Raw genomic sequence first — 23,023 nt, 5'->3', positions numbered from 1 at the left:
CAGCATCTTGGGGCAAATTTCGCTTGCAAACGGAACAAAATAAATTTGTTTAAGGGCGAAATATCTTCTAACCGTATACTTGGACCGACCCGAGATAGAACGACCGAACCTGCGCTTCAATATCGTCGACGTTCGTTACGAGACTCAAATATGTGACGAAGAAACAAACAAAACGGTCCGAGAAGTTATTTCGAAGACAAACACAATGCGGAAGCCAATATCGGGAAACGGCGGATATTGTTCTCATGAATATCGACGTGAACTTACCGCTACTTCCCAAGAAGTCTGATATTTAAGGAGGTGGTCTTGTCTGGAACTTTGAAAAAAATCAACTCTCGTTTCTTTCTCATTTTCTTTGACTTCTACAAAGCTGTATAACCAGATGGGAATATTATATATTATATATTAGATCTGTCCTCTTGTTTGTAAACATGTACTGATTCTGGTTAGATGCAATGATAGATATATTTGTAAAAGATCTAGAATTCTCTTGTGAGTTGGATTTTAATAGACTTTTTTTGTAAGGTACGCGTTATCTCCGGAATAAGACTAGAAGTATTGATTCTACAAGATAATGTAAAACAGTGTTGTTCAACAGAAGCTCCGGGGCTTAGGGACTTTCTTCCACTTTGTCTCCGTTAGCGTGTTGCAGGTACGTTAGTCGATATCGTGTTCCACGTGCAAGAAGACAGAAAGCTGCACAATTTAAACTCTGAAGGAATCAGTAGGACGTCCGTCGCCGTCTGGAACACGGTTCCGGGCGTCGTCAGTAAGAACTGCTGGACGCCGGTTGGTAATCCCGTAACGAAGCACAGATAATCCAACGTCGAAGCTGAATTTACACTCATCCCGGGATTTCCCGCGTCGAGTTTTCTCCCTCGTCGAGTATTTCATCGTACGTGTCGTGCAATACATATTTATTTACCAAAAGAATTGTACACATATTTTTATTGCAGATATTCATTGTTAAGAAAACAGTGAAACTAATCCTACTATGTTTTATTTAAAAAAAAACAAACAAAATAAAAGCATTAGTATTGTTACTAAACTAAAATTTATACGGCTGTATTAACAATCGTGAGAGGGTGTGTCTCTTTCTTTTCTGGCGAAGGAGAGGTCAAAAGTACCTCATATATCAAATAAAAGGGACCCATAGACTCTTATATTAGCCCCTTCGATTCGACGGCGTTTACAATATTTCTCTCCGCGCGGCCGACGTGAAATCGAGTGTTGGGCGTTCAGAAGTAGCGTGTCGCATAAATCGTCATAGCTTCCATAGGAATTACGATTTAGAGAAGTGGTTTCCTTTATTATGTTCAGGATAGAATAAAAAATCAGGTGCTTCGACCTCAACAGGTGAGCATCGCGCTTCTCAAATAAAATCCATCTTCACCGTTTCGACATGAATAAATACCATCGCTCCGATCTTGCCAAAATGATATATGCTGTATTTCAAAATTTAATTTCAATTGCAAATTCCTGTTTCACCGGTGGATCTCGCGAAAACTCACCGCGTATAATACATGATCAAACACTCCTGAGCTATTTTGCAATTTTATATCAGTTCCGCACGATGACAAATGTAATCCTTGATCACCGGGTGGCTGAATATGACGTGTATTTTGAACTAGTTGGAAATAACTTCCAACGCATTTGTAATCGTTTGGAATTGAAACGTAAAAATGAAACTGGAGTAACCTCTACAGTGTTTGATCACTTGCTATAAATATGTTTGACAGACGAGTGACAGTTCGACTATTATTTCCAAGAAGCCAATAATATATGTAACCTCGGTATTTTCATGAAAATAAATGTTTGCACTTGTATCTTTGCACTCTCCTTAATTAAAAATAAATATTTGTCATACTGGACGCACGATAAAATACTTTCGAGCCGTGGCGTGTTTGCATACATGCGTCCCATTAGAATTTGCACGACCAATATTATACTGTCACTGTTTGTTTTCAATGATTTGTTGACGTACAATGAACTCTGTTTTTTTATCTCTCTATTCGATTCTTAATTTTTCGCCCAGAGGTTAATCATTTTCCGCTCCCTCGACGCGTTCGCGAGTACGATTATTACAAATCTCGATATTACAAATCTCGATTCGCCTGACGTTATTCCCCGGAAGGGGTCTGGGGCAAAAAGTTAGTCGAAAAGCATCTGTGAAACTGTTCGACGCGTGTGAAAGTTTGCAGAGAACGGAACACTGTATGCATCTGACGTTTGCAGAGCGCCGAGCTCCTATTCGCGGAAGATCAAAGTACGTTTGTAATGGAAGTCTCGAGAAAATTGAAGGAAAGTATCGCTGCGCGGGTGTTGCGCGGCGAACGACCGCACGGACGATGCGTTTTTCCAGCGCGGAGGAAGCGGCGCGCTGCAATTTGCAATTTGCAAAAGAGCCAGCGCTTTTGTCGATCGGAGCCCGGTGAATGGCCGCACGAATTGGAAAATGTCGGTTAGACGTCTGCCAGTGACGGGTGCTCGATCAGCCGGTTGTACCCTGCCCTTTCAGCGGGAGAATTCCGACTTTCCCGTTCCGATTCTCTGCCCACTGCTCCAACGAATTAACGGCCCGGTTAAAGGATACTGGAAATTTTGTTTGTTCGCTCACTCGGCTCCGTTACACTCCGCGACAATACGACGGGACAGGCCTGAAATTTTCCTATTTTTCGATATTAATATAGAAGGGTTGTTATCAATTGCACGAGCAATTTGACAGGATCAGATCTATAGTAATCATTCCTAAAATAATCTCCGATCGCGCAGCATTCGAATAACGTGGATAGAAGTAATGGAACCTTCGTTGCATTATTATTACAAACTTAAACCCGCGCAGCTATGTAGCTTGTTTAGCCGACTGAACGTCGAAACACCAAGGATTTCGCGGAGAGAATTTCCGCACGCGGTCCCGGTTCATTAAATTTGAATCTCTGGATGTCAGAAACCCATTGGCTCATGAACGTTTGCACGCGAGTCACGGCGGGTGCCTGTGTACATTTAACGAGTGCCATAACGTTCCAAGTTTAATTACTTTATGAAAGACCGACCGTCGCGCCTTTGATAGTTCAATTGTAAACGCGAGGACGCGCAGGACGAATTGCGTGGCTATGTAAGAATGGCATCGACATCTGCCTTTTTCGGTACACCGAGCCTCTTGTCTCACGGAGGAAACTACGACGCTGTCGGCAAACAAGCTCCGTTGCTTCTCGTTAACGTTTCGAAATCTCGATTACAGACGCGCTGTTTGCTCGCCCGTCAGCAACTTTTGACGCCAGAAACCCTGCTACCTTGTAATAGTTTCGATCGCACGACCAATGGAACAATCTTTTCTACCATTAATAGGACGACCGCCGGATTGTAAATCGATTTTGAGTTACGCGTACTCGGGGGCTGATTCAGAGTTTACTGCATCCCCGGATTATTTGAGTTTGTGGTCAGTCCGATAGAGAAGAGCCCTGTACAGTGCCCCGAACTTATGCAGGTATTAATTGGTTCCGGAATGGCCGACGTAAGTCGAGGCAAACATTATTCGGACGTGAATATTAACATTGCAGTAGACCAAGAGATAGGTTGTTTGCTCTTTAATAAGACTGGTAGATTTGTTCTTTCGCAATATATGCAAGCTCTTCTACCGCTGCGATTGTTACATTTTCGCTGGTAAACGTTCCCCAGGAGAGGGTGTTCGCGATCCAGCGTCCGTGGAAAGACTCTCGTCGCGAATACAAACGAAATTAGCCCCGCGCTGAAGGAAAATAAGGGGCGAGGTTGACGCTTCCTCGACCGCCAACGACAATTACGCGACAATTATCGGGCAATGCAATTACGACACACTGGTCACCGCGAATTTCCACGGGGAGAGAATGGGGTGACTGGCAGAGCGAAGAAAACGAAGTCTTGAAACGAATTAGCGAACAGGGGTGATAATAGCTCGCGACAGAGCGCGTTAACGTTCAAAAACCCCGCAAATCTCTTATCCGAACAATTGTTACGTTATTTCTTTTTTATCCTCGTATAGCAATCTTCTTAGAAACCTAAAAAACTGCTCGAGCATGCGCTTAGTATCAGCATCAACATTAGCGTCACCGTTAGCATTAACATAAGCATAAGCACAAGCATTAGCATAAGTATAAGCGTTAGCATTAGCATTAGAAACGAGAACTCTCAAGACGTGTGCCGAGTCTTGGATCGTTCTCGTGAGAGAAATTCCAAATTATTCTGTTTCACGTTTACAAATAAATCTTCAAACAAGTCTATGATAGGGTGATAAGAGTTGCAACGAATAACGTTTTATTCGCTTCGATACTGTAGCGTAGTTAATCACAGTGGCAGTGATTAGAATGCGACTGTAGGACATTTAAATTCGTCGTGGTTCAGCATAGGAGTACGGAGAAGCAGAGACATACTAGATAGGAGTAGAAGAGTGGAGAGAGAAATGGTGCAGGTACAAGGGATCAATCTGTTGGACACTTAAATTCGACGAGACTGCGGGCGGTGCATGGTTTAGCATAAGAGTGAGAGAAGCAAAGAGATAAAAAGATAGAAGTTAGGGTAGTTGAGAGAGGAATGGAGCAGGCGCGAGAGAACAGCTGCTAGGTATTTACATCTGGACAGAGACAAAGAGACGTGAGACTGAAATAAAAGGGAAAAGATCGCGCGCAAAGTATATCGACGATACGATTAACACCGGCTGATGCATATTACCATACTTATTTCGACGCATCTATTAATTGTCGCGGTGTTCAAGGCACGCAGTGTTTGCTGCTGGTTGCTAGTTATTATTGTAATAAAGAAACGGTTTGCTATATATCATTTCGGACCCGAAGACCCCGTTTAACAGAGCTGGACACGGTCGAACGAGCCGCCGCGAACTCCTCCGCTTGCTCGCGCCGTACACCAACGCAGGAGGGGGCGAACGAAGAAGCGTCGCGGCGCTAGTCAGTCGGCGGTGAGACTCCGCGTGCGACGCGTCGTTACTGTGGTACTATCATCCCCATGAAACGGAGCGGGACGGGACGCCGTGATTTTTCAGTCGAACGCGACCGCGCCACGTGTGAACTCGTCGTCGAGGAATAAAAAGGAAAAAGTAAAATACAACGGAGGAGAGAGAGAAAAAGAGGAAGAGATAGATAGAGGAAGAGAGTGGTCCTCGTGCAATTTTCCTGTGCAAACGATAGTTCTTGGAGCACGTACCCCGGGACGTGGAACCACGGTTTTCCAATTGGTCCGCCGATCCGGATCGTTCGCAAATTTGCTCGAACGTTTCAGCGCGCGATAACACGGTAGATTGATTTTGTTCTATCGTGGATGTTAAGCCTCCGTGTTACATTTTAGTCGATCGGTTCGGTCGGAGCAGGGACCGATGCACGGCCGCGACCGAAATATCCACGAAAAATCTCGGCAGTCGGCCAAGCGGCCTCGAGAGATCGCTATAGTCATGGGAGACGGGTTTGATAAGATAATTTGAAGGGGGGAACCCGCGGCCATTCAGATTATTTTATGAAGTTTTCAGTTTTTTTTCTTTTTTTTTTTTTTTTTAACCATATCTCCACCGTTCTTTTGGGGAATTCGTGCCATTTCAATTCACCGTTATTACGTTAGCGTCCTGAGCCCATGGAAGCTTTTAACTCCATTGTCGACTCGCATTTTATGAAAAGCGTGCAATAAGGGCGAGGGTTTCGCCCCGAATAGCGCGAAAGCCCAGAGAGAGAACGAGCCTCCGAATTACATTCAATTAACTAAAACCGTTTTAATCAGACGCGTATTTCGATCCGAGAGCACCCAGGTACTCGATCTTGGATACCAAAAGCGTTAATAGGAAGGTTCGTTTCGACGATTTACGTGCGAGTAATATTCAACGTCCTGGAAGCGTCCAGCGGGTCAAAGACTTACAAAATCACGTGAAAAAAAATCACGATTGAGAGTCGCGAACGTGGAGCAGGCTATTTTCGCGAAGTGGCCCTTCGCGTGGCCATGCATATTCAGTTAGCCGGGGACAAACAAGCGAATGAAAAGTTTATACGCCCGGAAATGTTCCGATTTTTACCTCGATGCACCGATCCTCCGCCAGGCTCGACGAGGATAATTAACACTTTGACTCAAAAGGTCGATTTTGAATATGGAGTAAACGTTGCTGGAAACTGAAAGGCTTTTTCACATTAAACGTTGTAACGTGCGAGGGCAATATTTAATACTATGATAATCGTAAGGGTTAAATAATTATTGCTGGAAAGGACAGAAGGAACGGTTGGAGGTAGATCTAGTCGAAAAGTTCGAGCAGAGCTAGGTGTAGCTATCGATTCTCGGTGAGAAACGGACGTAGCTTTGACGCCGAATACGCTGAACATGCTGTGACGATTATCGACACGTCGACGCCAGGAACGGTCGATCGCGCGCAGAACTCGCGAAGGATAACGAAAATCGTCGGCTCGATAAAGTATCTGTACTGTAGAATCGAGGAGAACGGGTGGAATACGGATCTAGCGATCGAAATCTTCCGGGAAAGGTTATTTCTCCGTTGATAGGGATTTTGTGTCGCGTGAAATGATAGCTAATAGCATTACTAATCAAAGATAGGAGTAGTGGACTTCCTAGATGTTGAAGAAAACAATTACCCTTTAACGTTTTAGTCCAGGCGTGATACTTTCTGAAGAAAGATTTTGGTTCATCTCATTGCAAGAAGTTGATGGTATAGACCATGTCAACGTCTTATCACAGAATAATTACATATTGTCCTTTGACAAACTCTTATTTTATAACTAATTCTATCATTCTATCAAGACTACAGGTATCTTTAAAAATTTGTCTAGTGAATCCGTACTTTAATGCTTTTGGTTCACATTTTTCAGTGAAAGTGTACTTTCGCTGCCCATCGAAAGTGAATGTCGTTTAATTTGAATATTCATTCGCGTATATTCAGGATAGTATTTTTTCATGTAAAGTGTGTTATATTAATTTGGACGATTATGTAGCCTTATTAACAAGATATTAGCATTGAAAATTATACGAAACTTCGAGGTAATGTAAATTCGATATCAAGCTATAGCAACCCTTTTAAAAATTAAAGGACACCCTTCTGCTAAAGTGTCCGGAATAAAATTGTATTCGATTTGCACGGGAAGTCCTCGAGACATTCGTTGAAAAAATACGAGCACAGAATCAGACCAAATCGATTAACGAAGTTAATTGCTCCGAAGGAACGAGGCGTCTTTCAGAGTCGCGAGGAGTGACGGCGGCGAAGAGATAACTCGTGAAAAGGACAGGCTTATCGGTTTTCAATTTGGCCGGCCCTCTAACACTTTTCTTCCCATCCAACGCGACGAATATCCGATCGCCAACGACATTCGACGATATACTTCGATCCCCTCGAACCGTCCCATAAAATTCTGGCTAGTCCTTATTCCCGCCTCGCCTTTATTTATCCCTTTTCATCGAACTCGAACTCGTGCAAGATAAATCGGACCCTGCTTTCCTTTCTCTCTTCACTGGTCCACCAATTTACTTATTCATTCGATTACTGGTGGGATTAACCCCCAAGAACAGTGGTCTTAACCTTCGTAACCACTTACAACCCAAATTACACGGTGTATAAATTGAAAGATAAATTTTAATCAACGCAACCTTCCAGCTACATTTTGCCGAGATAAATTATAAATTAGAATTCTCGGTAGATTGTTACTTGTACCGCGGGCAAAGTTATAGTTTTAATTAAAATACGTGGAATTATAGACGATTAATGGCCTTTCATTCTAGAATATCAAAGAAACGTGTCCCTTCGTGAATTTTTACTGAAACGCTATTAATAACAGGCTCTCGAGATTCTGCGCGGTCATTACATGTTTCAAGAAAACGTAAAGAGACAAAACATATTGAAATTTGTTCAAACGTCGATACTTTAGATGAGAGTGAAACATTTTCTTGAATAGAAATAGAGAGATCGTAAATATCATCTGATCCCGGCCGTTGAGTAAGCTTTCTGTGTATGTGTGCCAAATTCTAGGAAGACAAGTTCGCTGGTGTGAGAGTTTTTAAGAATGTCAGCTAGGAAAAAGTAGTTTCCAGGGAAACGTCGTTAAAGTTAGAAGCTGCGACGTGCATTAGTTCCTTCGCGTATTGCGACATAGTTCTCTACTGAAACTTAGTAATTAATTTAATTACGTCCTGTCTGTTGCTAAATCTCGATAAGAATGCGAAAGGATAAATTGAATTACCTTTGTTCCAACTCCTGCAATTTTACCAATTTTACAATGTCTATAATACTATCGTATTAACGTTTGAAATATTTAACTCTGTAGAATGTAAGGTATCGTTATAGGCTACGAACGCAGAAAATTCTCAATCTATTCACAACAATAGAGACACGACCCCCAATGTGTTCCTTTTCATCGCTGTCCTACTTCGTTTCTATCGCACCTTGTCCATCATCGTCGACACGTCATCTGATTCCTGTGTTATCGCTCGTTTCCGTCCTTGTCTACGCATCTCCTCCTCTCACTCCTGTTTTGCTCCTCGTCCTACTTGTCGATCCCTCTTTCGCCCGCTTGTTCATGTTATTACCTAATTAGGCTCTCGCTCTGTCACCGATCCTTTGCTTCGACGTTCTCCCTTCGCAACCATCAGTCCTATCTTCGACCGTGGCCCGTAAATATCAACAGTTAATTCTCGAATACCTCTCCAAGTATAATAAATCTACCTTTGCTACAAGTTCGCTGGCGCAGTTTCTTTCCGCTAATGCGAACAACGTCGTACCGTGAGTGCTTAAGTTTATCGTGAATTCTCAGCCCTTTGTTCTCGAGGCCCGTATATCGTACACAATGCACGGAGTCGGGCAATTTTATTCCCGAACAACAAATACAAATTCCAGATCCGCTATTTACGCTCAGTTCGTAATTTAGAATCCATTACCGGATTTTTCGAACCGACACTCGTAATCGTTATCCGCGAACAAAAGTTTTCCAACTCTATCTTATCTGTCTATTAGATTTCTTACATGTTCATTTTTACAAGTGAAAAGTTATCGTTCCGGGGGTAGTGTTCCGTACACTTTCTCTGAAATACTATTCGTTTAACGCTCTGAATTCGTTAAGCACTCCATTATGGTTGCATTCCTGAAAGGGTGTAGTTTATACAAGCATCAAGTCTGTCGAAATTGAGCTCAGCTCTAGCAGTCGTTAGCCACAGATTTATCGAGCTAAAAAGATATCTGTTTTATGCAATGCTTTAATAACATCGGTATACCGAAACTTTGATAGTTATCGGGTTTATCTGTCGGGAATCTTGGAACTATGATTTGTTTAAAAGTCACATCAGATCGTGTAACAGACAGAAACGCATTAGTCGAATTCTCATATATTTCAATTAACATGACAGAATTCTCGGGCAAAATATTCATAAGGTAACGTGATATCGAGATGGGAACGAGGATAGATAATACCTGAGCTAATTGTGTCATGTTCAGGAATGATTTCAATTCACGCATACGCTTTGTTTGAACCTATAATAAAAAATAAGCATTCGAAACGACGTATCGATCTAATATTTCCCGCGACGTTAATAGGCGTATCAATCATATATTTAAAATCATACAAAATTGTTTCCCCCTGCATTATTATTATTATTTCATCAGTGTAATAATAAAAAGAGGTTTATTATTCCGTGTATGTAATCTTTTCGTGGCGCGTTGGATATATCCCAGAGTATTTCGTTACTTCGTTATTTCAACTACAGATATATTACTGTCAAAGTAACTTGGCGAAACAAAAACGAAATGTATCGAATTTATTTTAGAAATGTGCAAGTTTGCGCAAAATTAATTAAACTCTTAGGGTCCGCTAAAAATTCAAAGTTGAGCGATACTTTTACTATTTGGGGGAGCTATTTGAATTTCATCGACACTTATCTGACCGAATCGCTATCGGAGGGATTCACGGAGGCTCAAACATCCCCGGACGAGCAAATCCTCGCGATCAGGCGGCTGTGTTGCGCAAGCACACTGATCGCCAGACAATTTGCACGCTGATTCCGGCCGATGATATTTCAGCGCTGCGCGACCGGTCACGCGACGGATGAAATCCCGAGGCGTGTCTTCCACTGGTGCAAAAGGGTTCGTCGTGTGTAGACGAAACAGCGTTTGCGAGTCGTGGAGAACACGTGGTACCGGAAACCACGTCGACGAGGCTTGTGTTCGCGCGCGTGTGTGTCTCCTCGAAGTGTGTGGTGATCGCGTGTGTGCAACGGAAGCAGGAACCAGGAGCGACCAGAGGAGCAACGCGATACGTGGAAGCTGGCAGGAACGTTAAATGAATGTTGTTGCAAGGGGCGGCTGTAATCGTGAGAGTAGGATCGGTGCACGGCGGGATCGGCCGATTTCAATTCATAAATGTGCGAGAGAAGGAGCCCACAATGGTGGCTCGGCTCCCGCAACAAGTTCTGCTGCTGCTCGTACTCGGTAAGCGAACCGCAAATTTACTAGATTCATAATTTCCTCTTTCTAGTATAATATTTTTAAATATTACGTCATCCTATAAGATCGCACCGTTCGTTCTTCTTAGACTGACGGAGTGAAACTAGTAACTTATAAGGGATGATCCCCCGAACCGGAAATTTAAAACACCCTGAAACTTCGGAAGACGTATAGGGTATACTTATTATGCAATTTCTTTATACCGCGGAAATTTACTTTAACACTTTGACTGCCGCGTCATCCATATATGATGGGATTTACCACCACGGAAGTAGAAAAATTCATTCTGTTATCGATTTATTTTTGAACCTGCAATCGGTTGCTCGTTACTCGTGGAATTTATTCCGAGACACCTTATAGTATATCAGAGTTCGCCAACTGTTTTCTACGCGTTTTGGCATTTGGCTTGATGCGCCTTGGCCTAGAGGGAATAGGGAATCATAGCCAGAGATGGGCAGAATTTTATTGGAATAATAGACGAAGTATAGCGAGTTCGTAAATCGGGCGCCACAATATGCAAGCCGATATTTATAGTTCAGCAGAGAAATGTTTCAAGGTAAAGATCATTGGTATCGACTTGAGAATTTATTGGCGCGAAACGGATCCTTCGATAGTATCGTTTCTCCATACAAGGAATTGATTTCCTATTCTGGATGTACTTAAAGAATTCCAATTTAGTAAGACAATATCGTATCATGTATGCCAGAACTATGAATACGCGATTCGATACATTCTGAAATTCCAAGTTCTGGCATTGTGAAGCTGGACAATAATTGACATTCATGAATCAAGCTTACAGCATAATCATGAGTGATATCTATTGTACACATCTATGGGTTTCGTCTATAATTAGAAATAAGTCGGAGATTCGACGTTTTCATACATGTTTCAATCATTACTATACACTAGCAAAATTTGGATTTGTTCACCAAAATAAATCGTATAGCCACGTCCAAATTTATAACATCTATAACGATTCAGCATCGATATCATTTTAATAATTATGTCGTTGGGCAATTGTACGCAAATAAAGCCCCACATTCTAATAATAACATAACCATGTAAATTTATTTAGTTAATTCATGCAAGTTTATACTGCCCCTTATGTTTGCATTTTTGGTAACCGAAATTGTTGATATTTGCATCATTTGGACATTATATTCAGAACACATTTCCCAAAGAGAACCCGAAAATTAAGGTTGAAACGTCGATAGATAATTAGGAAAGCCAAATTTTAAATTAAACTGCTCTGTACGGTCCAATAAATACTCATTTAATAACACATTAGCAACGGTACGAATGAAGCAACGGATTGATTTAATGCATCCTTTGAAAATTTTATTTCGCGAATCACGTACCAAAAATTGGTCAATTAAAAAGATTTTGTCAGCGCGTAAACTTTATTTCGATCAAGGGTTCAAAAACAAAGTACAAAAGTCCAAGGATCGGTCTGAAACAAACGTCTGAACATGGTCCACGATCGCGAATCTCCGATTTACGTATTTTATATTTGAACGGGCTTCCCCCGTGTATTTTTACGAAATATAGCTGCAACCCCTTACTGTTATGCTCGATCGTTCTTCCGGCAGGGTCTTCGTCCTCTCGAGACGGCGAACTGGGTGAAACTGCTACCTGTTACGCGCCAGAGATACCGGAAGTCGAAAAGTATAGAGACTTCTCTCGTTTCGCCAGTGGCAGAGGCCAGGCAGATTTGACGAACGCCCAGTGCAAGTTTTTACAATTTCTTTCTCGACAAACTCGGGCAACTCGTTCTCGAGACGTGTAACGCCTGCAGATCGATTTTCACGTCGTATGACGACAAAAGTCTCGAGAAACACGACGAAAGAATCGCCATGAAACGCTTCATCGGCCTCCATCGTTCGCTCAAACTTCTTGCCCAGCGTACGGATCTACTCAGAAAAAGGAGAACTAGGAATTTTCACGGATCTATTACGTAGAAGTTTGTAATCAATTTACGTAACGATAATATTACACAGTTTGTATTTCAGAAGCTTTGAAAATCTTCCCTTTGGTACATCGGATACCAAGAATGTTCTCTTCGTTGATCGAGGAGATAAAGATAAAATGTTTCAACATCGCCAACAATTTCAACAATATTCTCGCGAATCGTTTGAAACGGGACACCCTCGACGGAAACGTAATACATATTTGTTATTACAGGATCATGCAAGCCATAAAAGCGTGCTTTTTAACTTTACCTTGCAAATTTTGGGACACAAATACGAGCGGAAATCAGCGTCGAATTTAATTCCGAAATTGTAGTTCGTTCGTAATTGCGGGACAAAGGGATATTCGGAATTTCAATTGATTATTTTATCGATCGAAAGTCTGTCGGGAAGTTTGTCGAATCCAGTTAATTGTCGAGCGTGTCGGGCGAAGTTCCGTCATTGGAGTCGCCGTTGTCGCTTCTGATTTCTGTCGATTCTCGGCGTCATCGATTGGGTCGCGCGTTAACGAAAAAAAAAAGATCCCTGCCAATCAATTTCTCCGTCAATAGGGCAGCGTGTCAAGCGACGCGCATAATCGAGACGTTTCGGGCGATCAATTACATTGTCCCGCGTCAGGAGGTTCGATTGCGCTTTCAGGGCCGACCGAGAGTCGAACAATTTGCATTGTTCCCGGTGAAGCAAAGTGTAAACTGCCGGGAGCTTTTAATGACGCGGATTCCAGTCCTTGGAGAGCTACGGGGAATTCGTCTTGTGTTCAAAGCGAACGACAAAAACTGTTCAAGTTCCCCCGGCGAGCTTCGCCTAACGATCGAGCGCATTTTAATGCATTCGCCGTGATCTTGAAGTCGAGTTTACGCAAAAATTTGTTAACCTTGTATTCGGCCGCTCTTGCTCCTCGAAGAGGGCATTTTTATTCCGCTCGAATCGGCCCCACTCGTCGGTTCGTTTAAGTTAATCCGCCCCTAAGGTGCGTCGCTGGAGCGAGAAGTGAAGTTTAATTAAGCAGGATTATTCAAATTGAAGTGAATAAAGTTTCCTAAAGAACATCGCGAGTGGCTACCTACCGTGGACTTTGTCAGACATAAACATGCCGCGAAGACTTGTTCGTTTTTGAGTTCGTTCTGAAAATACTTAGCGTTCTATGGTAATTGGAGAGTCGAGTGTCGAGCAAGTTTTACGAACAAATTTCAGATTTCGTATTCATTTGTTCGATGTACCCATTCACGGGAGAAATATCATGAAACACAACATAAAAATCAACGTTTATAACTGCTACGGGCAGATACAAATCTCCTAATCGGAGTACCCCTATGCGTTGCGTGTGCGTTTAATCGGACGAGTTGTACGGTGTACGAAATGTTCAACAGAGCCCGGATATAAGTATGGACGAATAAGTTATGCGAAAATTCTCTGTTCCCGACGAGAACCAACACTGGTTATTTTCGAACATTATGCTTTCGCGGAAGGTTCTGTTTGGCTGGGAGCAGACGCAACGAACGTGGAAGCGAGACTTCCGGTGCCTCCTCCGAGGAACTTCCCTCTCCATTCAGACGAATTCCATCCGTCAAAGCAGTATCAAAGCGTCGGGACGCCGATCCGCGAAACGAAACTATTTTTATTCCAAAGGCAACGCTCGAACATGTATCCTTCTGGACTCTCAGACTCGATTTTTATTATTCGGACGAAGACTGGGAAATTTAATGATCGCTACTCTGTCTTTCGAAGGCTTACAAGATTTACTCGCCTAACTCAAAGCATATTTAGAGCGGATAAAAACTGCTCTTATCTTCGAAAAGAAATGGCAGAGAATGGAATTAGGTGGAAAATAATTCGACGCCACTTTGCATCGAAATTCGTTTTGGCGAGTCGCGAAATAGCACGCATCAGCGTTCGGGATCCGACGAGGTCACTTTGTTCCCGTCCCGTTCGGGTTGGTGGCTTTTTAGCGGCGAACCCAGGCAAGTTCCGTCGTTGCAGCAGTTTTCCCAGAGACCGCGGAACAATGCCGAGCAGAGGGGGGACGCGAACCGCCAAAGGGAACCTGGAAAACAGCATCCCAACCGTCGGCGAACTTGTCCACTGTAGCAATAAAAGGAGTCGACTTATTTGCATACCACCTAATTCCGAGCGTTCCGTTTTGCGACAACTCCGACTTTGTCGCGACCGTGTCCGTCAACGGGCGAGGGAAGAAAGTTCCTTTCCGTGTCGCGACGGGAATCTGTCACCTTCCGGGGAATTCGGTTCTCGCCGGGTACAATTTGGTTTATTGGACGCTCGCTCGTCCCGCAGCGTGCGCGCCGATGCGCTTCGATATCGCCTCAGCAGGCCGCTAATTACACCGCTGATTCACAAAGGAACGTTGCACGCAGCCCCGTGGTAATCGGATTTCATCCGTTCGCGAGGGCGTTCTTCGGGGCGATCTCGATCGATGCATCGGCCAGACGATACGCCGAAGCTTTTCTAACGAACCGCGATCACGTTTGATTGATTATCGCGCTCGTCGACTCGATGGCCACGATTGGAAATTGCGGGGAATCGGAAGCTGCAATTTCAATGTCCAGATCTTTTGACAATTAGTGACAATTAACGTCAAAACCCGTCGAAGCTCGGCGAAAGTTAATGTTACACAAATCTAATTCAATGTCTGGACCGTGTTACACTTCTTTTTTAATCGAACGTTTTGCATAGCTCAGCTTCTACTCCTTACTATTAAATTCTCCGATCATTCTTGGAAATTCTCAATTTGCATAGTTGCACTAGACTTGTCACAAATTTTACTTCGAATTTGCTTCGTTCAGATTAGACATTGTATTTTCGGTAAAGAATTTTTTCCTCGAAAGTAAAAATTATCGACGTCGTTCTTTGCAGTGATCAGTCATCGCGGAACCTTCGATAATTCCCTGGATATTTGACCAGGTCGAATTTTACAATTTTCTTGGTGTCCAGCAAACCAAGTCCGGCATCATTCGTTTCCCTGCATCTCTGTCGAGATTTTCGCATACAAACAGGTTTAAAATCCTCTTTCAGCCGGCCCCGAGTAAGCACATTATCGGCTTACTGCTTCGTTAGAGCTTAACATTTCCATCTCTGAAACAGCTCTCGTTTCTTTTTGTTTCCGCGACGCGCAGGAAGCCAGGAAAACGTTCGACCTTCCTCCCGACGTAGCGCAGCATTGCCGCGAATTGCGCACCGCGAAGTTTTGAAGATTTCCGACGCAACTTCGTTCCCAGACTTCCCCAAGTACCTTGTTTTCTTTGTTTTCTTCGTTTTTCAGTAAATGCTTCGTTATTCGTTTGATGGAAAACCCGATGAACTTGTGGAAAATTGAATTCGTGTCCTGTTTCTATGAAGCAGGGCTTTTCAAAATGAAGTTCACAAGCTTTTAGTATTCTAAGTTTTGTTTTGCATTCGCTTCTGTGCATTAGTAAACGTCGTTTTAAGGTTTTGAGTCTAAAAAAGTAAAAGCATTTCGAGTGGGCAAACATCTTTTTAGACAGAAATGCAAGCCGTAAAATATTCTGTTCGTGTCGGAAATGAGAGTACGAGTCCATCTAGTTTGGTATTTGAGAATTTTTCGCAAACTTTATCGAAGTAATACTTGCTATTACGAAAGAAAAAGATAGAGAGATTCTTGTATTGCGTAAACGCGACTATCGTTCTGGCTAAAGGAAGATGATTGTCATATTTGGAGATTTCTCGAAATCTAGAAAATCTTGACGCGTAGACCGTTCACGGATGACGTCTCTATCGACGTCGAGTCACGTCCACGGTGTAACACCCATTTCCTCGTCGCATTTTTCCCTTGACACCTGGGTCCAGGACGACGCCAGGCGTCGGTGTAGCCGACGAGTTGAACGCTGCCAACGAGGCGAAGCATTTCAATATAGCTCGAAAGTGAATCTCGCCGCACAAAGGGTGGTGCTACACGCGAGACTTACCGGCTACGACGGTAGTAACGCATTTACGACAGACTTTTGTGGCACGATGAAATAAGGGAGCAACGAGGCGGTAATATACGTGAAACAACGCAATATCCTCGCGGTCAGAATATCCGCATTAGGAAATAATTGTTAGGGTCGTTTCTCGGACAAAGTAAAGACAATCTTTGCTAGCCCCCGAAACCATGAAATTAAATAAATTCTAGTTCGAAACCAATCTGGTTATGGCGTTGACACGTTCGCGATTTTAAGGGAAAAATTGCTCATCGCGAAGAAAATACGAAACATCGAGTTTGCTCATTTGGCCGAATACGTATGTATATTTTGGCGACGAATTAATTAGTTGTTTCGACATGCTTCATTAACAACTGCATTCCAAAACTCCATTATCCGTGTCAGTGTATGAATATTTATAAATATTGCTCGATAGTACGTACATCAATAAATATGTATATCAAATTTTAAAAGAATCGATATCCTAATTTCATCGTTATAATGTCGTCGAATAATTTTTTGATATCACGATAGTCAAACCCTCTCATGTACGAGTAGAATTTTCATCTCGAGTTACGCTCAAGTATCACCAAATTGATGTATTTGCATTGAAAAATATTAAATTTCTACCGGTATTTTTGCATACTTTTAATATCGCGTACGTTTCGCATTTTTTAACGAGTTATAAATGAATATGACTGTCTATAAAACTCAGCATTGTTCTAAGGATTGATCCAGTTATGCTGGAGGAGAGACGTTGGAATTCGCTGGTGTGCCGATTACGATGGAATTGCAAGACCAGCGAGGATGGTAATCAGCGAGTTCGCAAATTTAATAACGCGAGGAAAAGCTTGATAAAGTTGGTTATCAGCGTTAGTTAAAGGCGAAATTTCCAGCCCCGCGACTAAAGTACAAAAGTTCCTCCGGGTTTATTAAATACAGTATTATCGCGCGGACAATTTGCAGTTCTAATTGCCAATAAATATCCGCGCCGGAGCGCTCCATCTCGAATTTCCGATAGCGCGGAATTCGGTTTCGATACGAGCGCCGGATCTTTAATTGCGAAAAAATTCATTACACCGCCAATTAGTTGCAACCATTCTTCTTGGTCTGATAAAGAATGCTTGTTCGATGTAGAGATTCGAAATACAAAATGGTTTGTGACAATATTATGAAGCGTGGATAATTCTGAAAAGAAAAATCATGGAATCGTATTTTATTTTCAAGTACAATTTTAATTATCTCACATTTCCGATGTTAGGAATCCGCTAAAGAATTTTTCATGGTAGCAGTGAAATTAATAAGTTTCGTTTTATGACACTAATCAGTGAATCCACTGGGGGGAGGCCATTGTGGTTCCGGAATTCTTGATGAGAGTTTCCCAGACACGGTCGTTTCCAATAAAAATGCTCCTGTATGTCATTAATCTCTTAATTCTTTATTTATGTCACGAAGAAGCGAATAATGGTTTCTGATAGTACATTATTCATTGAATTTTCACATGTTATATTAAGATGATTCATTACGGCTGTTCTTCTTCTCCGTGCCTGGGTTATTGTTCTTTTCTTGAAACTTACAATTTAAAGTTGTGTATTACTTGCAAGTTAGGGAGATTAATCATATTTTTAGAGGAAGAAGTACAACTTGTTGATTACTTTATATTTCTGCCTCAGTTTTCTCTTATTATTTATGGTACTTAAGTTTCTCCAGCTAAAATGGAATTATTAATAAAATTGCGAACTGCCAATTAAACATTTTTTCAATTTCACCACTAACTATAGTAATCTGGCTGCATTTGTACAATGTAATGTAGACTCCGTTGAGAAATTTGATCAAAGCATTGTTCTCGTTATTATGATGATTCCCGAAACCATGAATTCACTCGCTATAATGTAATGTAAATTCTCCGACAATCTGTCTGACAATGCGTGGAAATAACCAATTACACGTAATACGAAACGTCTCACAATTACTGACAGTAACGAAAGTCAGTTATGTTTGTAATTAGCGCAATAATTCACAGTTTAGAAAATCATTTCGATTTTGGAAGATACCATAGCTTATGACCTCATTCATTGTTTCAAAAACGGAAAAGAAGAAACGTGGAAATATTAGCAGAATAAGGGAAAGAGCAATATTCGTCAACATATATCATCGAGGCTCCTATATTTCCATACAGGAATCCAGGTACAGCGGTTCTGCAGCGTCCGCAGTAGATAAAATCCTGACAAATAGACGCGCGTCGCTTTCTTTTTGTCCCATGACAGAGTTATCTTTCTCGCGTTTATGCGACCGAAAATTCTGGCCAGTGATGCGTAACAACCAGTCGTCGAATATCGAGCGTCGAAATACGAGCGACCAATAAACAAATTTATTGCCCCGTGGCTTATCGAAACGCGTACAGAATGTATCGAAGAAACGTTAACCCTTATATGGATGTGTGTGTATTTGGTTGTCAGAGTCTCGTTTATTCGTCAAAATTAGTCCCCTGAACTCTCATTTTCCATAATTGTAACATTATGGACCGTTTCAGAAGGATGTTGACAGAACACAAACGGGAAAAAGTTTTCTACGCGAATATTATCTCTCCTTTGACCATACAACGTTTGCGCAGACAGAATATTGCATTCGAGGATGTGCAGTAAACAAAAATATTCGTTCTCGAAATATATAGAAAATATGAACTGTTTGTACAGCACACGACAACAACCAAGAGCTTTCCGTAGCATAAAAAAAGGTATTTAACGAAAGGTGAACACGAATGTTTAGTAAACTAAATATTTAGTGCAATTTAATTAGACGAAGGTTTTATGAGTTATGAAATTATCGGCAATGTGACAGGAATCAGTGATCTCGAGGATCGCGGGCACAGGATCAAAGTAACGAATGAACTTGGACAGCGAAAGCGAAATTTCCGAAGGGGATTTCATTCGGTGCGAAACGCGGAAACAGTGAAAATTTGGTTAATTAAATTTGTAGCCGCGCCTGCATCGTTGAAGACAGACTTCGATTAATTGCACCGGGACGCGTTCATCAGTGAAATTAGATTACACGTCGTGGCTCGGGAAAGCCCTCGTTTCCGGACGTTTTTCCCTGGGCTAAACAATAAGTAGCGTGGAATTCAGTCGACCTCGTTCGTCCCTTAAAATTACGTATTCGCGATGCTCGAAACGACTCGCCGGGATGCATATGGGCAAATGTTGCCTGGAACAGAATTTCTCTAACTAGGGTCCTCAAACTCCCTATATTTTATTCATAAAAAAAACTTATTTATGTTGTCTTTTTTATGGATTAACTCTTAGACATATCCATTCTGTAGATATAGTTAACTTATTGAAAAGCACAGTCGTAAGCAAATAAAATTATTTTAGAGGTTTTTTAGAAGGTTTCTTCTGTAATTAGAGGTTTCTTCAAACCTCGATCATTCGTAATGTTTGACGTACGAATTAATACGCTGTTAGTACAGGTGAAATTATATTTCGATTATCCGCACCGTTCGAGCAACGAGAATTTCATAACTTCTGGGGCGAAAAGTTTCGTAGCCGCGTTCATTACGATCTTTTTGTTCGCATCGACGTCGTAAAGTCCGGCGTCCCGGCGAGGTCTCATAACTGTTTTGCGGGCACCGGCGATATAAATCACGGGTAAAACAGCCGCGCGTGAACTTTCGGGACAACCCGGCCGACTATGAATGGCGAAACGCGGCAAGAAAGAGGCGACAGGGGGGATGGAAACGCGACCGAGCGAAAGTGACGAAGACGCGCGAGAAGAAAGGGTGGCCGCAGGGCGAAAACGGAAAGCTCGTTGCTCCGTAGCGCACCCGGAGCTGTTTGAAGCGCGTAAACGGGCCTCGAGGAGGATTTAAGCGCACTCGCTGCCGAGTAATTTGAAAGAAACACGGACCCTGGACCGCGGTCTTTGCGGTTCTCGAGAAGTCGTGGGCGTACGAGAGGGTCGGAAGTGGATTTCCGCGGACGCTCTGAAAAATGGGGCACTTGTAAACATCCTTGGGGCGGCGCCAGAGTCCACCGTCGTCGTCAAGTATTCGCGTAATCGATGAAACGTTCTCACCGCGTACAGGGTGTTGGGATTAATCGTACGCCGCGATCGTTACAGAGATCGTTACAATTATACGAAATTTTGAAGACTAGTTTTTTTCAGATCAATGAAAACTCGAACTAAGAAATATTTTTCCTGACAGTGTATCGTGTTTGGAAAAATTATGGATCCTCAGAACGAATCTTGATCGATACGCTTCTGGCGGCGGGAATTAACAGGGACAATGAAATTTATTAAGACACGAGGAGCGTATGAAACCAAACGGTGGAAAATATCGGGGAGCAGGGACGTTTCCGGTGACGCAGCAGTCCACTTCCGTCCGGAAGCTTCCGGCCAGAGCGACGGATCCGTAAACGCTCGGTGGGAACTTCTGTTCACGCTTTATTGTTACCGCGCATGAACGAGCTTCCAACGAAGCGTGCCATCGAGGAGCTGCTACGATATTCCACGTAGCCGTTTCGTGGAGGAAATATGATCGCGGAAACGTTCCTGCGAACTCGAAGAAGAGTCGAAACTTCGCGCGATTCGCGACGCCCCGACTCGTTATCGAGAAACCATAAATCATGGTTTAACCGAAGCAAGATGGCAAGCCTCGGAAACCGCATTCGCGAAGAATCGCGCCGAATATTCGAGCAGTCGAATATCGATATTCAATCTAACGGCGAAAAAAATGTTTCCCTGAGAATTTTTCTCTAACTTCTTCCAGTCACTTCTGTGAATTGCATTTGATTTACCTCTTAATTTGCAAATATAAGACTGTTTTCTTTGGAAGATTGATATTTTCACGATGAAAGTGGTACCAAACTTGATTATATTTGAACTGGAAAAGTAATAACTAGTGAAACTGAAAGTTGAGGAATACGGAGAGAGAAAAGTTCTTCTTAAACCTTTCTTAACGAAACATTTAATAACACTTTTTTAAAATTAACTTCTTCAGCAAACTATCCGACCCACCAACTTCCAAATTAAGCATAAAACAAATGCCATTTGGCGATACTTAAACAAAACTTCGACAATATCCTGGACCGTAGTATTTTGGAATCTGCAGTTAACACGTTTGGAAAACTTTTCGACGCTCAAAGGGTTGAGAAAAATGGCCCGCGAAGCTGGAAAATCGTGCTACGACTATCTCTGCTTTAAACAATCCCAAACGTCAATAACGTCGCGCTCTATTTGAACGGAGCAAAGCGATGTCGCGGGAAATAAATTTCAACAATCGCCGCGTTATTTAGCACTTCACCGATCCCGATAAAATTATTCGAAATTGGAATTCGCGGAACGCATCCTCTCTGTTCGTTTTTCTTTTTTCCTCGCATGCGCCGTGCACTGATTGCTGGCGATAACGCGATATCTTCGGAAAACGCACGGCGCGATTCGATCGCAAATTAACAGCTACCGAGCGCTTCGAACCGGATACGGCTCTGTAAAAATGGTTCCATCGTTTTTCAAGGACATAAAACAGGCCCCCGTCGTTGTCCACCGTCGAACCAAACTGCCTCTGGACGTTTCTGTATCACCGATCGCCAGCAATAACTGTTTTTCAAAATGGTGTTGGGTTAACTCTTGCGTTAAAAAAATACTCGACGATCGTTTAAGGCTACACTTTATTAGATTATCTCGTTTGTGTCATTGGTACTTTCCTGCGATCAGGAATAAATTTAAACAGATTATAACACATATGTTTATCATCCCACATACGGACTACGAAGGGATGTTTGTGGAACTTGTATGGGAAATTTCAAGTCAATTGTTTCATCATATATCGCGGAAGTCATTGCCTGGAACACGCGAGGATCTTCTTTTTGTCAAGCTCCGACGAGCTGGGAAAACAAAACCTGTTGCATTAGCGATGTAGCGCTCACGCAGTGTTTATCAGCCTGTCTTTTACCCCCGACCACTTCGGTTGGCCATTTACATCGTTGCCGATAGTGTAGCGAGGATGTAAACATGCCTAATACGATCAACGCATCCGCTAAGTGCGAGGATTGCTTCGTAATTCGATTTCTCCAAGCCGAAGGACTTAACGCGAAATTTGTCGGAGGTTGCGTAACGTGTATGGTAAAAATTCATATGCGTGGAGAAAGTTTCGCGACGTGGATGGTCAGAGGAATTGTCTACATTATACAATTTCTTGACTACTATATTTATCTTCTCATAATGTTGCGATTATATTTCTCTGTTGGTTGAAAGATTAAATATAATTATTCAACATTTACACATAAAAAAAAACACGAAGCTAGTACGGTATACTTCGACCGTAAAATGCAAGGAAAAGGAAAACGAACATGTTATATGAAACAAAGCCGGAACTGCACGTTAGAGAGCGTTTTAAAATTTACCACAAGGTAATTAATTACAAGTTGCAAAGCATTCTTGTACGCTATTGCTTTAATTTCATTAAATATTGTTCATAAGTGCAAAGAGCTGCGAACCAACTGGAACAAAATATTAAAAACGTCTCGGACCGTGAAGGGTCCAGGTTAGAAATAATTAAATTCCTTGTTGGTTTCCAGAGCAAAACAATAATGAAAACATTTAAGTACATAGTTAATACGTTTGTTAAAACCTTCCAAAGAATGTGTGCAAAATTGCTTAAA

At 42.3% G+C, this 23,023-nt stretch overlaps 1 protein-coding gene across 2 annotated transcripts in view; it reads left to right on the top strand.

Moving 5' to 3' along the window:
* Window positions 1–5,023: 5,023 nt before the first annotated feature.
* LOC122404546 overlaps window positions 5,024–23,023 on the top strand; it is a 111,575-nt gene continuing 93,575 nt past the window's right edge. Inside the window, exons 1-2 of one of the 2 annotated variants that reach the window (XM_043408602.1) lie at window positions 5,024–5,089; window positions 10,043–10,450. In XM_043408602.1, the coding sequence (XP_043264537.1) occupies window positions 10,306–10,450 (145 nt within the window). In that variant the 5' untranslated portion in view covers window positions 5,024–5,089; window positions 10,043–10,305. Of the gene's footprint in view, window positions 5,090–5,196; window positions 5,286–10,042; window positions 10,451–23,023 lie in introns of those variants that run through there. The other variant, XM_043408592.1, reaches the window with a different exon arrangement.

Source organism: Colletes gigas, unplaced genomic scaffold (genome assembly GCF_013123115.1).
Source record: "Colletes gigas isolate AHSC1104 unplaced genomic scaffold, ASM1312311v1 Colletes_gigas_Sc00001, whole genome shotgun sequence".
Classification (NCBI taxonomy): domain Eukaryota; kingdom Metazoa; phylum Arthropoda; class Insecta; order Hymenoptera; family Colletidae; genus Colletes; species Colletes gigas.
Note: the sequence above shows the minus strand (reverse complement) of the source record. Positions and strands in the feature narration are given on the sequence as shown.